This window comes from Branchiostoma lanceolatum, chromosome 4 (genome assembly GCF_035083965.1).
Source record: "Branchiostoma lanceolatum isolate klBraLanc5 chromosome 4, klBraLanc5.hap2, whole genome shotgun sequence".
In the NCBI taxonomy this organism is placed as follows: Eukaryota; Metazoa; Chordata; class Leptocardii; order Amphioxiformes; family Branchiostomatidae; genus Branchiostoma; species Branchiostoma lanceolatum.
The window spans coordinates 15484536-15501959 of NC_089725.1; the positions used below are offsets into that span (position 1 = coordinate 15484536).

General features: G+C 41.2%; 2 protein-coding genes across 2 annotated transcripts; one reads left to right on the plus strand and one right to left on the minus strand.

The window, feature by feature from the left end:
- Positions 1 to 203: 203 nt before the first annotated feature.
- LOC136432848 (spermatogenesis-associated protein 17-like) lies at positions 204 to 4905 on the plus strand. Its single transcript, XM_066424422.1, has 10 exons — positions 204 to 324; positions 587 to 676; positions 1195 to 1276; positions 1411 to 1461; positions 1607 to 1710; positions 2273 to 2396; positions 2523 to 2726; positions 2968 to 3116; positions 3867 to 3990; positions 4154 to 4905. Exons 1-10 carry the CDS (start codon positions 248 to 250, stop codon positions 4232 to 4234), a joined length of 1086 nt encoding a protein of 361 aa, XP_066280519.1. The 5' UTR covers positions 204 to 247; the 3' UTR covers positions 4235 to 4905.
- Positions 4764 to 17244, minus strand: LOC136432850 (intraflagellar transport protein 43 homolog A-like). Its single transcript, XM_066424424.1, has 9 exons — positions 17098 to 17244; positions 15981 to 16094; positions 15622 to 15692; positions 14312 to 14344; positions 13409 to 13458; positions 9062 to 9134; positions 8478 to 8553; positions 7349 to 7411; positions 4764 to 5387 (listed from the first exon to the last, which is right to left on the minus strand). Exons 1-9 carry the CDS (start codon positions 17140 to 17142, stop codon positions 5271 to 5273), a joined length of 642 nt encoding a protein of 213 aa, XP_066280521.1. The 5' UTR covers positions 17143 to 17244; the 3' UTR covers positions 4764 to 5270.
- Between the last annotated feature and the right edge of the window lie 180 nt (positions 17245 to 17424).

Consider the following 17424-nt stretch of genomic DNA (forward strand, 5'->3'; position numbering starts at 1 on the left):
GTGATGAATGATAGGGGTGGACAGCACGGACACACCCCTATTTCATCGTACGTAGTATACATGCCAAGAAAAGTAGAATATGACACCAATAATTACTCTGCCCACACTAAAATGATATATAACAGTAGAAAATTTATGATTTGTGATAAAAACTGATTTTAAAGGAGCGATTATTTCTTAGGCATGACAGTTCCATCAGTATTGGTATAGCCCCGTTGCTTCGCAACAAAGGACAAACAAGGAACCAATGAAAAACATGGCGACCATGGTAAAACTTGGCAGGCTCACCGGCAAAGTTGTAGAGGAAACTTTCATACAAAACAGGTGATTTAACCCGTTACTTTTTTTATAGGAAAAGAAAATATAGTATCAGCTACCATTTCGTGAAAGGGTTGGCCGATCCGTTGGTTTTATCACACATAGTACGTAGTCGAAGTGTATAGACTATAGGGCCCTCCTGGCGAATTTGTTACACGCTAAACGTTTAACTAATTGTGTACCTTGAAATAGTGCAGAAAAGTAGAGTAGCGACGCAACTTGATATACAATCTATCTGAAAATGCTAAATATATATTCCAATCTTCAGAGATGCAGAGGAGAACCGTCTGAAGGAATATGAGGCAGCGCTGAAGATCCAGAGCTGGTTCCGCGCCGTGAGGGTCAGGTCTTACATCAAGTGAGTAGTAGACAGGTTACTAACTGTTACATTGAAACTGTTATAACAACTACTTTCGCAGCCTTTCTAATCGTCGAATTGACTGTTTCTGGGCATGCAACATTCCATGGTTGTATCATAAAGTAAAATACGTCAGTGCTACCTGTGAGGACCGACATCTATCTATTCATCTATTCATCTATTAATTTGTGAAAGTTACGAAATCATCATTGGAATTATCCAAACTTTATCACATGACATACAGCATAACTTTCTCATCAGTTTGTTACCATACTCTCTGTCAGTTTTGATGAATATGCATGTACATATCTTCTGTATTCCACACACTTGTAAACATATGTCATCATCATCATCATCATCACCATCTGTCAATGCTATTGGATGGGGTGAGTCCGTGCACAACAATTTACACCACATACTTTCCACCATGCATACAGACCACATGCATACAGTTCATAGTTGCTTTGATGTATGAAAATGTAATAGTTAAACTTATGTATATTTGTGTGTCCTTTCAGGTTCCTGCACAAATGTGCCGTCACCGTCCAGAAACACTGGAGAGGCTTCCTGGGCAGGGGAGCCTTCCGCACACTGGTCAAGGTAAGACCTTCCACCTTAGAGACATTAGTACAGTGATTGTCATAGTGATGGTCACATATTGCAGTGGTGTTTGATTCGTGCATTTTAAATGAAAATCTTTTGCATTCTCCTAATATTGTATTTTTTCCTTACAGAATTCAGTCTTTGTGATGAGAATGAACTTCTACAACAAGATGGTTGTCAGGGTAAGCAACTCAGGATCTTCTTTTGTAGATTCCATTGTCTTAAGATGGCAGTTTTCCTTAATCCTTACTTTTCATTGTTTTAAATGAATGTCTTTAGCCAATATATATAAAGGAACAGGTTTAAGTTATTTTCTTTTTCCTTCAGATCCAGAAAAGGTGGAGAGGGTACTATGTTCGTAAATATGTGCACAACTACTATGCCAGGAAGAGATATCTGGAGGGACTGCAGATTAAGAACCAGATTGTCAGGTAAGACTAATCAAATACAACTCTAATCAAAACAAATACAAAAGTTTCTTCAGTATGCAGCGTTAAGTCGGTTACTGATGGCTTTCAAAACTTAAGTGTAAAACGAGAAACTTGTATGACTGTGAGCTCCCTTGAAAGATTATTGTTCCAACTGAATAGGGTTGAAAGGATATGCAGCGTGGGCCCAGCAGATTGTGTACTTAGAGTGTAGATAAACAGGATTTTGTTTCCTCCTGTGTTCTGGATGGTGTGGTGTTGCAGGGGTCATCTTGCTCTCACATGACCTCACGACCCTTGCTTTCAAAGCTCTGCCCATTGTCCCCAGTCCTCCATACAAATGCAGCTTAGCAACTAAAAGCCTTGACAGTCTACTTCACTGCCACACATAATTGGTGAAATAATGCAGTTAGGGAATGGTTTGTCCTCTTGAGTTGGTGGTGTCTGGAAAGTTGGCCGGCTGACAAAAATGCAAATAACATTTTCTCTAGTCAACTTTGTTCTGTTTCATAGTACATTTATGCCATTGTTGGTAACTAATTATGTTATACTGTATTTTACCCAGGAGTGAGCTGAGTGAATATGCAGAGATGCACAAGAGAGAAAGGGAGAAGAGAAGACAGGAGTTGGCAGAGAAGAAAGAGATCTACAATGCCAGGAAAAATCACTACTTACTCAGCACACACCAGGTGATTGGGTATACTACCTCCTTCAGTTTTGTCCAAGATGTGATTTTTACCTGGATGTACACATGTACATGTATCAACTGATCTCTTCCTGTATACTAAATGGTCCCAATGTCCCCCTTGTTGCAGGTCTCTGGCATCTACAACACTCCATACAAGCCTTTCCCTGATGAGATGGAGTACCAACTGATGTCAGTCAAACCCCTGAGCCACAAGAGACCCCTCAAGCCTAGGGACAGCACCATGGGGCTGGTGGACCCCTCCCCACCCAGAGTCCCCCCTGCCTTACCCCAGTCTGCACCACTGCCTCCCATTGACAAGAAGAAACCCCAGGTGATTCAGCTGTACTATCACATAGATTCATCCTTTGTCTGTCACTATGAACTTTAAAGTCATTTAGGACCATTTTTTTTCTTTCAATTTTCTCATCATAAGAATTCCAACAGGTAAAAAATGTGCCCACATTCAATGCCATGCTAAGGACTGTTTTCAGATTGAGGGTAATACTCTACAGCTATGTCTAGAGAAGACAAAATGCTGTCACTTCCTAATTCACCAGTATTTTCTCCAACAGGGTCCTTTCCGCCAGCCTACAGAAGTGTACTCACAGCGGTACAGGCCCCTGGAACCAACACTGCGGGTGGCAACAGACTATACTTCTGAGGAGGAGGCAAGAGTAGCAATGAAGCGCCAGGAGTGGGAGGGGAGGATTAATGACGATACGTAAGTGTACAATGTGACAAGAACCAGCAACCAAAAAGATTTCCTGCACAGGTTGAAAAAGCTGAAAATTTGTCATTTAATAATGATTTATGTACCAGTAGTTAGTTACAATGTACGACTCTCTTACATTGTTAGTAAAATCTTAGAGTTGTCTATCAAAGGACGGTAACATCAGTATCTCAACACTGTTGGACATGACAGATGCCCAACCACCTCTCTAATGACAGAACCCCTGCACGACTGTTTTACATCCCCACTACAGTAGACCATGGACAACTGTCCCTGACATGACTGACCTACTTGACTATGACAGCTGACACTGACAGGCTCACTTCTGTCTCTCCATAACAAACACACTGCTTGACTGCTTCTTGTATTGGGTGAGACATGACATTCCATACGGTAATATTACAAGACAAATCAGCTTTGTCCAAGATAGATGACTACACATAGACTGATTCAAGTCATAGATGGATTACTGGAGTTAGACTTAATAACAAATGCCATTTGTCAATTCTTAAGCTGTAAGGTAAAACACAATGGAGTTCTGAGCTGACACTCTCCCTGCATTAGTGTAGAAAGGTATCACATCATAATTGCATCACATAGACTGAACATGTAAATTTTATGGCATGCCTTGTTTAATTATCATTATTTGACAGTACTGTAATAGCTTGTGCAAGGTAGGCCCTTTAATAATTTCGCGATGAAAATGCAATGTACTGATGATATCTCAATCTCCCAACCCAGTTTCCTGCCGTTCACGAGGAGAGAGCGCCCCTACAGTCCCCTGCTGCACACCACGTCCCAGTATGGGGCCCTGCCGTACGGCAGCAGGCACTTCAGACATGAGAAGAAAGAGACGGCTGATGATGTAAGTACAATGTATTCACAACAAATTCTTAAAACTTCTGGCTTAGAATGCTCAATTTTCTCATGGTGATGAAGGAGTATGTATTGACATGATATCCAGAATCATGTTTAGATTGACATTTTTAAAAGTGTTTCTGACATGGTGTTTGCTTTATTTGTTTCAGAGGTTCAAGTTGGTGTGTTCTCCCATCCCAATCCTGGAGAAGTTCAAGGAGACCTACTCCAAGGGACAGGTGGCACTGTAAACTCATCATCACCAAGCATCAGTCCTTTAATCCCAGTGGAACAATACTGTACAGCTCGAGGAAGTTGACGGAACAGTGAAATTTGGTTCTCAAGATTGGCTTCAGGAGAAACCAATTCCTTGTTAATACACGGACACTTGTGCCATGTTGCCATCACTCAGATATAATTGATGAAGAATCATTTGATTTTTCATTTTGAAAGAGTTCATAGTCTATATAACAGATAATTCTAATGATTATGAGATTAAATGTAAAATTTATCCATGGCGGAATTGTTAGATTGTGTGAAACACGAGTGACGTCTTCAGCACACTTGTATAGACTACATGTTAGGGCAGGTGTTGTATTCACACTAGAATGTCTATAATAGTCCTGTCTATGTTGGGTGGATGAATTCTCTTATGCTGTTATCAGATGCTGCTGTTACCGTAGGATTGGGTCTAACAAGGCTAAAAATGATGTTTTCATCAAGGCAGTAAGAATAGATTATCAGAGTAACATATATGCAGTAAAAGAGGATATCAGAGTATTATATGTATACTTCTTTAATCTTTGTACAAGATTTGTACAGCAAATAGCTGAACGACAGCTTTGTAAATAGTATATTACACAATGATTTGTATCTCTGACTCTTGACAGCAATAACAAATATACAAAGTATCACACAAAAATCTTTCTTGTCTCTATCTTCATCTACCTCATTAGGGAATGTGCACAAAGCTGGAATCTCCACATTGATCTTAAGCTTTATCAGGTTAACTTCTGAAGTAATCAATACAAACTTTGTGTGTGCGGCACCTGTAGGGTGGAAAAGGTTATCACAAAATCACCCCTTGACACGACAGGACACTAATGAATAGACAACTCTCCATTACTGACACAGACAGTCTACCCCAATGTGAGTTTATCACTACATTTATGTAAGGGCATGTTGGAACATCAATCACGTTTAACCCTCAGGCTGACAAATTTTCACCATCTAAGCCTATGTACACTTTAGTTATGCCTAAGCCTCTCTCCATAAGTAATGCATGTATCATCCCTGCATTGGTAGAGGCTCGTCCTCCTCCTTTGGCCTCTCAGCCTCCCACTCTACCTGTAGTTCTGAGGTCACCTCAGTAAACAGCCTGTCCCAGTCCCATGGTTTGTCCTCCTGTAGACACAGGTAATAAGCAAAGCTGTGAAACGCTCTAAAATGTTGTGTTACTATACTAGGGCCTAGAAACAAATGTGCTTCTGGTTACCTTTACCTGACCAACCCAAGCAAAAAACTGCCAACCCAAGCCTCTTTTTGGGTCACTGGAAAGCCAAACTTCACACTGTTAAGACAGCTACATTTGAATATCCTCTAGCCTGCCAGCCAGCATTTATCTAGCTCCACCCATGTAGTACCCTGGGAGTCCAGGCACCGTAATCGGATCCCCGCACGCGCGCCCAAGCTTTCACGGCCCACCCTCCCGCTGCCCCCCGAAGACTGACCCCGCCCCACTCTCCGCTCAGACCCAAACTCCGCTATCCGATTACTCCGCTATCCGATTACCGGCCTGGTGCCACGTCTCTTGCTGTCAGTTTCTAGCACAGCTCCTGTGTTGGAAAGTTCTTCGCGCTATTGGCCTGCCGGTAATCCCCGCACAGCGGGACGCCACGTGTTGATTGGGCGCATTTCTGTGGGCTTCTGTAGGCGAGGTCACTAGAGGCCACTGGAGAAAACAACCCAATTTGAAACTTTGAAAGACGATATCTCTGTAATCCTATGGCCTGTATCATTGATTTATGTACCAAAAGAAAGGTAATTTTGTTGATGAAATACCCTCAAAATAGCAGAAATGTTCATCAAATAATTCTGTCGTATGTTCTGCTATGAGTCACGTAACTCAAGTTACAATTGCAAATTCAGTTAAGCAAAAATTCACAATAGAAGATAATGGCCGTGGCTGTTGTGTATGTTATAGCACAAATAAAGGAACAAAGAATGTTTGTGTATCATGTGAACTATACGAGGCCGGGGGGACTCACGTCAAGCCCGTATTTACGCCATCGTCTCCCGTCCGAGCTTCCGGACATAACGAGCTCGCCAAAGGTACGTTTTAGCATTATGATTTAGCATTTATAATTCCTTTGATTTTAGCATTTCAGGACATCAAAGTTTCGGACTACCATTGAAAGGCAATCGTGTATACTTATTCTAGTTGGTATCAGTGATAGACATCGATAGAATAAGCTTGCAGGCGAAGGGAAATCTTTATTTTTGTATAGGTTTTATTTCAACATGTCAGAAATGTAATGAAATGCAATGTGAATATCAAACAGTGATGAAAGCTTTAGAGATCGAAGCGCCGCTTCTCTCGCCCACCCAGCGTATATTTACTTGACGCTGTTTGTCGGTTCCCGCCAAATTTCCACGTACGCCTGTTTTAGCGGAAGCGGAAATACAACACAAGCCCCTTGCGTAAGATGACGATCTGTGGTTCATGAATATTAAAACAGGCAGGGGCTGATTCGCTATCGTCGCAGGGCGGACGACCAATCCTGCCACCGTGCAAGCGGCTTCCAGCTGTGCGCGCGGCCATAAATCATAAGCATTTCTCCACCTCTGTGGACGGCCAAAGATAGACGTGGCGCCAGGCTCCGTGTATGGCTAGCAGACCTTGGGTTTACAGCGGAGAGTGGGGCGGGGTCGGTCTTCGGGGGACAGCGGGAGGGTGGGCCGGGAAAGCTTGGGCGCGCGCGCGTTGCTTGGTGGCTAGCCGATATACGGTGCCTGGCCCCCAGGGTACCCATGTAGCACACACAAGCTACTAGTATGCAATGCTGCCTCCCAGGCTACAGGTCTGTTCTTTGCAAATACAAAAATACAAATGGTGGTGTCTCTGGCTGGTTCATTGGCAAGACTGCGGCTAGCTAACACAATACCCACAGCAGCCACAAATATTCCACAGGCACATCAACCCTCAACTTTGTCAGAGTTTTCTTGGTTCAACCTTTTTGCGGCAAGAACAGAGGCAATTGCTGCAAAATGCTACTGTGGCCTGCTGCAACCCGTAGCTGTCATGAAAGCTTTGAACTTCTTAATGTCACAAGGGAAGAAAAATGCGTCTTGACAGTTCCCCTTACCTCCAGAACATCTGTTTCTGCTGACAGACATTTGGCAAGGGGCTTCAGGTCAATCTCATCATCCTGGGGAGAAATATGTGAGAAAAGTTCAACTACATGAAGACTACAAGTGGCAACATCTGATGGAAAGGAAATGTCATAGCAGGGTAATGGACATACAGTTTTGCATATCCGCCCCAGACCACTAGCAGAAAACAAAAGGGCCCAACAACAGATGGGCCTTGGAGGGAAATCAAGAGGAGCTCTCAAATGGTTTTACATAATATGTATTTCAATAAGTATTAAACTGAGTCGAATAATTGAGACAACAATTGAATATCTAAAGCAGAATATTGATGTATATTTTTAAAAACTACATGTAATTCCAAAATGTCATGTGTGTCCAGTCAGCTTCAATGACATTAAAATTCTACTGATATTTTGTAGTATCAGCCTTTAACCATCCTTTACTCCATCCTTTACCTTTACCTAGACCTTATACTTCTCTCTGTCTCTCATCCAGCAGAAGGGAAAGAAAATTGTAAGGCATAGTAACAATCAGAATGCAGTTGGAGGAACTGTAATGACCTTTCCATTCGACAGAGAACAGGTGCTGAGCAGATACAGATGTCTGTCTGTGTGTCTCTCTGGGAGCTATATCGGAAGTTGGAACCACCAGAGCAAGCCCCAAGGAAACTAAACAGGCACACAGGACCGTATCTGGCACAAACACCGCAGCCTCAAGCTGTTGAACCAGATGGTACCACAGTGAAGCTGGAATCTACCTTAATCTAAACTTACTATTACTGGCTCACATTGACATTCTTTCCCAACCTTTGAACATGCTGCCATTATGTTTGGGATAGCTAAAAAATTATCCCAGAGCAATTAGGGATTTGGAAAGGATTGCAGCTGACAAATTTAGACGGCTTCTGTGAGGCTAGATTATGAAATAATCTTGCATAAGCCAGGCATGAACCCAAGGGATGCATTACAGCTATCAAGTAGGAGTGGAGCAGAGGCCTACATTAAGCATTCATGAAAATACACACAAAGGGCCACAGTGACAGGGCAGCCCTTATTTAAAATTCTGGTCATTGTCCTGCAAAATGTAGCATTAGCACCAGAGAATTATCAGGTGCAGACATACCAGGATGAGGAATGCCGCTTGTTTGAATAAATCAGTATCCAGCTCTCTGTATGTTGCAATCTTGTTGACCTGTAAACTGTAGACAGAAAAAAATTCAAATCTCTTGTAATCAAAATCATTAAATTGTATTGATTGCGACAATATCCAATTTGTCTATCATTTATCTAGTCATTATTCAATTATTTGCTTTAGTCTCGTTTGATTCATTTTCACACCAAAGCCTGATATTAGATATATAATTTGCTACTTCAAATATGCAATGATTTTTTTTTCAGTAGCTGGATCCCTTACTGATGAGACTGATTTTTTCCAACACACAATCAAACCCCACTTACAATGTAGACTAGGGCTACCGTATCTGAAGGGATTTACATGCAGATAGTGTTTTTTAGAAACTTGATTTTTGGAAGACTCTCAGTCCAATCTAGAATTTATCTTCTGGTTCTGACATGGATGCATGTTTCACCGTTTTACCTTTTTTTGAGACAGAAAATGTCATCCTTGGGGTTCATTACATTGAAATGTGTGTGTTACTTTGTATTTTCTTTTCAGGTGAATGTGAAATGCCACTCCTGTAACATTACCTGGGAGGTGCAGCTATCTGAGTGGCCATGTCCTCTTCCTGTACATCATCCAGGTCTGGGATCACTGGGATATCTAGTCAGGTACACAAAGTGACAGTTCAGTTCACATGTAACTATAGATAGAAATTCTACTACAACAGACCCCTAGTTACATCCCAATACACAAAATGTGCTTCACAATCTGTGACGTTGGAACTACCATAGTCAACGCTTGTTAAGTTTGTTCGGTTCGACTTAGGTGAACAGTTTAACTACATGTGTATTTATAAAATGTAACAGCTTCATTCTAAATGGTATTTTAGTTGGAGCTCAATCATCCTTTCTGACTGATCAAGGAACCATTTTCTAACTGGAGGTCTTTTCTTAGAAAAAGTGGCCATCAGGACCAACTATGTTCTGCTTGAAAAGTTGGGAATGCTGCCATGAAGGCAATGTACAGAAGTATCCCTGATTGCACATATAGGCTTCTGCACATCATGCTGATTCTCCTACCACTACAAAGATGCCTACAAAGGACATCGGCCTCTGGGAATGGTTGTTTTCCTTTTCATGTCAGCCAAAAACTTTTTTTATGCATTCCGGCAAATGAATAAAAGAAAAGGTTAGGGAAACATAATTGGGACTCTGGCAATGAGTGATAGCCAGTTCCTGACGTGGGGTTAGAGTGGGCGTACAAGGCTCCCGACAAAAAAAACACTTTTGATTTGACATTTACAGTCATTACAACTCTTGCGTGAAATGTGTAAATGTGCACACAGCTAACTCCCCTGGAACCACAAGACAAGCAAAAACCAACTCTGTGCCTCTTAATTGCGGGAAAGCAAGCCCCATAATGACTTCTTGAAACACCATAATAGATGGGGGAGAGAATCAGTTTGGAGAAATGAAACAAGGTGCCTGGGCCGCCTCAGGCACAACAACCTATTAGTGTAAATTGGATGGTGACCATACAAAATTAAGAGCTAACTGTAAACATTACAGCCCACAGACTCCAGGATCCTGACAGAATGCTGTTATTTAAAGCTCCTGGTGCTGAAGGCTACATGTAGATGGCAGTAACACAATGCTGTATCTAAACAGGAATGCCTTGCCTAAATGTGAGTTTTCCTCCCTTGTACGTAGGCCTAATGCAGCAGGTTTACAAAACCTTACAGTCAAACATTATTGCTTGCTGAATTATTATAAATAGGCATTCGTTAACTTGTCTGTCTCTTCAGAATTATATAATTGAAAGCCCCTGTGTCTCCATCTTTCAACCAAAAGGCTTTCAAAATGAAAACAAATTCAACCAAGAACAAAGTTGCTAGATGTGAATTTGAGCTATGACTGGCCAGCAGTGCTCACATTTTCTGCATTGAGGATTGCTCTTGCATTGTATTGTATAATTGCACCACCAAGCACACTGTAACACCTGGTCTGTGTATGAATGAGAATATTCCTGACTTTGCTATGTGGCTACAGGAAAAGACTTCACAAGCATGAGTGTTTACACTGGAGCCATGAGTATTTCTGACAGGCACTTCCTCCACCGCCACACCACTGTAGACCACCTGTCTATTAGCCCCATTGCTACCCTGCCATCTGAAGTTCCAAGAGCGCCTATAAAGATGAAAGGTGCAGGTAGCTATGTGTGGAAATGAATTATAGACCATCGGCACAAGGGGCTCCTGCCTGCCCATTCTCTGTACCACTGATTGGGTATGCACCCGCCATCCAACCATCAAGTGCAGCATTATTAAAACATACAGCCTTGCTCCCATTTCCTTGTAATTACAAGCCACTACATGGTGCCGGCAAGCGGGCTGAGAATTATTCACCACTGGCACTTAATTTGAACCGTGTCCACTTAACCTTTACAATGCCTAGATGGCGAGGAATGGAGGGAGATACCATAAATGAGGATGGCTGAACTTGTACAGATCAATATAGATTCAGGGGAGCATGAAGTTGATATGAATTGATGTTAAGTGTGGCCTGCTGAACTCAATGTGGATTCATGAGTGAGTCTGTGCATCTGGCTCGGCTGGCTTCTTGAATAAAACACTCTGAGTTTCTGCTGCAAAATCAAATTAGCAGGTGTCAAGAAGTCAGTGACATGGTTAGCTGCCTCACACAACATGGAGATGAACAAAGCTGTAAAATCCGGCAAAACTGAGATGGAGGTCCATCAGAAAAGTTGTTGATTATAGAGCAGATATCAATCATAGAACATGGACCTACAGCGTCCAGATTTGTGCTAGTACTAAGTAGAGGACCGTATGTCTACTCTTACCCAGCACTTTTTGCTACAAATATTTCTATCATTACTAGTCTAAGAGCAGTTTATTTGGATTTTCTTCCACACAAAATAAACTGGTTGCAGTAAAGTATTCAGCAAATGTAGGTAAAGAAGTAGAGCTAGTTTGTATACAACAATTTAAGACCATTTACTTTCCAGGCATGGCTTTTGCAGCTCTTCTCAGACCACTCGTTTGCAATTTGGTGTATTTCTGATAAAATGTGACTCTGGTGATACAGAGGCAGTCTCAAATTCTGCCTTAATTTTGAGTGACGCTTCCTGTAAACAACGTGTTAAGCTAGTTTTTGTTCCAAAGCTTGTGTTTACAGACTAAAGGTGAAAGAAATTTCTAAAATGACTGCAAGGGACGACTAACTGCTCTTCAGAATTTGATTACTGCAATCATTTGGTCCATATCTGGCTGACACCATGACACCATAGCCGTTCTGTCTGCACATTACTGCACCTCAGTCACATCTCCCCGTGTCAGCAGGTCAGTCAGTTGGGTGGTAAGATATGAAATGATGCATAAAGAAATGAGGCTTATAACTCACATTAGAGGGAGAGTTCGGAGGCCATGGTGGGAAATAGCAGCCTTTATCTAACACTGTGATAATGGGACAATCCAAAATGTCCCCTGCACATAGCCTTGACCCAGGGTGAAATACATCCCAAACATGTCAATGTGAAAAGTTAAGAAGTCTTCCATGCCGTGAAAACATTCCCTTTTGATGTTGGTAATCAGAACAGAAAAGTTTCTGTTCTCAACAAATTGCAAAAGAAGGTACACCCCCTGAGGAATACTCAGCATATTGATTATCTAACTGCACATATTTCACACCTCCTTAGGACCCTTTTATCCTTCCTACTGAATCTGCAAATTAATTCCACCTATTGGATTGCCTGCCTACCACGTCTCCGATAGAAGTCTCCTTAGTTCTGCTTCAGAGCCTGGAAGTGAAGAGACCCCCATCTACAGTGGGTTCATGATGTGAGCTCCCCTCAAGTCTACCATGAAATAACAGTAGAAGTGTTTGGCAGGAGATGGGGGATGCATGTCCAACTGTCTGACATTTGGTCAATGGCAGCCCCCACCTCTGTGCATTACTGATGGCGCTAGGCTCCCTGACTACGTGGGCTGTCTGTCTATCATCCCATCAACATCCAACATTAGATAGAACTAACTGGGGAATCGGGGGATTGGTTTTACGCAGCTTAGCTGGATGGCAATCCTCACATCACATCAACATTGCACATACCAAATATTCCAAAAGTTAGATGTTATCAACAACTAGTGGGTACATGCACAAGAATCACTCATGTCAGTAGTCATTTTGAGTATTAACTGATTATGTGACAAACCTGAAACATGCACAAAACTGGGGGTCTATCAAAATAAATTGCAATCAAAACTAACTATCTTTTCTTCCTTACACATTGGAAAACTTATAAGGCTGAAGGAAATCATTTTTACAACACTGCACTTGGCAAGCTTCTTCTGGAAATATCAAACATGGATGAAGTAGTATTAAAGTACTGCGATGTGCAAAATTGTCAGCTACAGGAGTATATAGGGATCATAGCTAGATCAACTAGGAATGTTTCCAAGTCATCACACAAAGTAATGAAGTTTTCCCTGATGCTGTTGACCCAAGGGTCTGATTCCTGAGTATTCTATAGGATCCTAAACACTACAGTTCCTAAAAAAACTGCTCCCTCCAGTAGCAACATAAATACGGTACCTCTTCATCAAATAGAGCTCAAATTAAATTACAGCTTACAGAAGGGGTGTGTCTGTGCTCCCGGGTGTAATTACACATGCTGGGTACCCTAAAATATCCTACTTATTGCCATTTACAGTCAAGTACCAGCAGCACACTTTAAGAGAAGCTGACTACATGAGCTGCTGCATCTACAACATGGCATGTCATTAACCTACAAGATGTCCTGATAGTCTATGTAATTGTTTTGTAACATTGTGCCATTCTGTGGTACAATTTTGAATATCATCTGCACAGATATAGAGTACAGTACAGTAGTGCAGGGGCTGCTGTAATCAGTAGGCTCACCCTCATCAGAGTCGTCCCTCCGTGGTGGCGAGTCGGACCGCAGGCGGGCGCTGGGGTGGAACAAACAAAAATGGCTTTAATCAAACACCGAATTACACTCCACGGGACACAACAAACTTTACTGTAATGGCTTAATCCACTAACACCTTTCACTAATGAGTAGTCTAGAAATGTAGGTCTGACATTTGGCTGTGAAGCTTCTTCTTCAGACCTGAACCTTCTGTCATTTTGTTGAGAGAGCAATTCATTACAGTCTCTGAGAATGTTTCCTTACTGAAAGTTTTATAATCATGCAGGTTTTTTTCAAATTGAAGCTTGCTACTGTGATACTACCAAATATCTCCATGTAGAGGTTCAGAAAATAGCATTAAAAGTGATGTGGATATTAGAGGTGCATTGCAGTGTGCTACTTGACTGCTAGGTGGCAGTTCTGTGCTGAGAGAAATTTGCCAGGAGAGTTTTTGTACCTTTCTGATATCATCCTGAGGAATCCATCTCTGAGTTAAAAGAGAGATATCAACTACAGCTGATCAAAAATCATTCCCAAAAAATCTACCTCAACTCACCTCACAGGTATGTTCAACTGTACCAACAGGCCAGAATGCTACAAGTTGCATTCATGATATATGCAATGTTTTCTTTCCCGCAAAAAGTTTACTTCTTAATTGTTCCTATTCTATTCCTATTTATTGGCAAAAACATATTTCATATCTGTTGTTCTTTTCCTGTTAAAAAGTTAAAGCTTTCAACAGTCTATGTTAGTTGCATTCAGACATTGAATATTTGCCACTCAACACCAATATCACTCCACATCATACACACTTAGCCTGTCATACACATGTTAACTACTAGGAGGCAGCAATGAGAAGGGATGTAGTAGAAACAACCTAAACGGAAACCTACTCTTCTACTGCATCATCCATCGACTTCTTCCCCCTACAGAATAAAAACATAAGCATAAGTCAAGTTAGATGTTTTTAGAGATGATAAATATTTTCATTAGTTTGTAGGATCTCTCTTTTAGATTGAGTACCTTTTGAATAAATATCTTTGATAAAGACTAATTCAACAGGATAAACAAACGTTTTTCACAATATACATACAAAATGTACTTGGAAATATGGCAAAGTAAATGTCAATTGAAAAATGAACTGAATTGACCTTTGAAATTTGTATGGTAAAATCAAGACTGAAAGAAATACCCCAGAACAAAGGGGCCTCATAGTTATAATATAAAGACTAAAGAAGGAATCAAGTCAAAGCATTCAAGTTCCTTAACATCTGTAATAACACTGTATAACTTATAAGGCATAAGATTGATTATGTAAAGCAATAACAGCAGCTACAACAATCAAGTCATTTCAAATGCAGAAGGAATCATAATTGCTTCAAATCATTCTTAGAAAAGTAATCATGACTTGATAAACAAGACAACAACAATTCTTGCTACTTACTCTGGTCTACACGGTCCACAAATGAAGCATTCCCACAAAAAAGAGAAATTCATTAATGATAAGGTATACTGTTACTTGTTATTTGGGATGATTTTTCATACATACAAATGTACGTATCACTACAAATCACTATGAACTATACCTGTGAGATGATGCTGATGACAGAAGTGAAAACAAGAGGCAAAGTTGTTGAAATTTTAATTCTTTGTGAAAGACAGAAAGTAGACAGTAACTGAGTAAGTACAGCCTAGTTTTATAAAAAAAAGAAAAAGAATTCTACATGAAAGTGCCTAAACTAAAGCTCAGATGGCAGGATAGCTTCAGCAGTTATGGGTAGCTAGGTCAGGAGCATATGTCTGATAAAATGTGCAACTAACACCAGTTAAACAGTAGTGCTACCAACACCAACGTATACTAGAAAGACTAGAAAAGACTCAGAAAGGAACAAAAAATCTATGACACTGTTTGATGTAAACTAGAGAGAACATTGAAACCAAATCAAACACTACCAAATCAAACAAAAAGCATGCAATCGATAAACATAACATAAAACCCAAAACAAAACATAGAACCAAACACCTCAACTTCAGAAAATTACTAAAGAAAACTATTTTTCTCAGCAACAGAATAGGTGGAAGAAAGATCACAAGAAGGAGGAGAAAGGTTGTCAGATTGAGATGCAGTTAGACCGTAGTGATGAATGATATGAGATGTTCTCTGAAACATGTTCTGTCCCCCAGGAGTCCCCACACTCCCCACCTTTTCTTCTCCTTGCCTGTATCGTCTGCCCATCCACCCTGTCGTCTGGAGGGACGTGGCGGCCCTGGGGACTGGGGCAACAAGAAAAATCAATGTTACGTCTTATAACTGTTATCATTACAGATGTCAGGACATTCCTGTAACATATAAGAGATGACCAGCTCTCACTCAGAGTATAGCGCTATTACTCTTTGCTAATCAAGATCTTGACATGCTCCTGTTGAAAGGCACATAGTATGACTGTCAGGATTACTTCTGTACCATAAGTTCAGACATTGGTCATAATTTGAACCGCCTGCATTCTCACAGTAACCATTAAGAGAATGAAGCAGGATCTAAGATGCATGTATGTCTCTTACGCTACTGCCCCCTCCAATGTCATTGCTGATGTCATCATCCTCTACACCGGGCCCAGCGTTGTCGTCTAGTGTGAAGGCTGGAGTGGCCCGCGCCCGCCGACCTGTCCGCACCTCCTACAGACATTGCAGAACAACATGGCATGGTGAGATCCTTCATCTGCATAATTCATAATCCATAACTAGTAACGTCACTAGTAGTAAGCTTTTAAAAAGGAACCCCTTTGTAGTTTTTCTGCACCAAAATAAAAAATGTCCTTATGAATAAATCTTATTGCGAAGGACATGTTCAACCACCTTTTCGCATCATTTTCATTTCATAATTCTGGACGATTATTTTCTGTTATAAACTATGCAAAAATAAGCTGCACAAGGTTGGGAGATCTCAACCTAGAGGCTAGACCCTCCTGCTGTAAACAACATCTTAAACAACAACATGTCCCCTATGGTGGGGGCTATTGACTCTACTACCCAAATAACAGCAGATGTCATCAAGCTCTTTACTAGAAGCTCTTCTTCTTCGGAAACACTCATATCTTTTCCCAAAAGGGTAGAACACAATTATTATCTTGTAGGGCATCAATACAATGAGGTTACTTCCCCTTCAAGAACTCTGGTATGGATGACACCCGGGGGAGCCACACGCTCAAATTTCAACCACTTAACGCCCGGACAGACTCTTACAAACACTCATTCTTCCCCCGCACAATCCTCGAGTGGAACGTCCTGCCTGGTGCGGTTGTTACGGCTCCCACCGTTGAGTCATACCACGCCAAGCTGGAGGCCTGCCGGCCTTAGCCTGGGACCTCCTCCCCCCCCCTACTTTGCCCCTCGCGGGGTCAACAAATATGATGATGATGATGATGATGTATGGATGACATGTTACAGTTATGGAGAAAAAAGTACTTGTGTCCAATGAGATGGCTATCTAGAAGAGTTACCACAATTGATGTCATAAGTTAATCTTGTAACGTTAATTGAGTAAATAGTTGCAAAGGGAACCTGTAGTACTGTAGTCCATCTAACCCACAACAAAAGGCCCCCCCCCCCCGAAAGTCCAGAGTTTCTTTTTATGTGCTTCTTGCGACGTTCTAAGACAATCAAACGTTCTACAACTCACTCTTGGTTTGTTGTCAGAGGTCCAGTCCAGATCTTCGCCCTCCATTGTAACTTGATTATTGAAACAAATAAATATTTCAACTTCAACACCTGTTTTGTCCTAACTTCAAATTTTTCCCTCCGGAATGAAAGCCATGCGCATGCGCCATAATGGCTGAACCCATTCGTGAAGGAGGAGGCAGAATTCTTACATAATAATTTTAAAAAGTCATTATGTTTACCAAAGAAAAAAAATTTGAAAAAAAAACAACAACACAGGAAAGTGTTAACCAATTCTGGTGGCTACAACTTTGGATATCCCGTATTTTCACATGTGAAGTTGGCATCT

Excerpts from the sequence above, each read along its gene's own strand:
- LOC136432850 (XM_066424424.1), bottom strand. The coding sequence starts at position 17,142 with ATGGAGGGCGAAGATCTGGACTGGACCTCTGACAACAAACCAAGA. Across the intron at positions 13,459-14,311 it reads ATGGATGATGCAGTAGAAGA|CGCCCGCCTGCGGTCCGACT; the intron begins GTAGGTTTCCGT and ends GTTCCACCCCAG. Across the intron at positions 5,388-7,348 it reads CAGAAACAGATGTTCTGGAG|GAGGACAAACCATGGGACTG; the intron begins GTAAGGGGAACT and ends CTGTGTCTACAG.
- LOC136432848 (XM_066424422.1), top strand. The coding sequence starts at position 248 with ATGAAAAACATGGCGACCATGGTAAAACTTGGCAGGCTCACCGGCAAA. Across the intron at positions 677-1,194 it reads AGGGTCAGGTCTTACATCAA|GTTCCTGCACAAATGTGCCG; the intron begins GTGAGTAGTAGA and ends GTGTCCTTTCAG. Across the intron at positions 3,117-3,866 it reads GGGAGGATTAATGACGATAC|TTTCCTGCCGTTCACGAGGA; the intron begins GTAAGTGTACAA and ends CTCCCAACCCAG.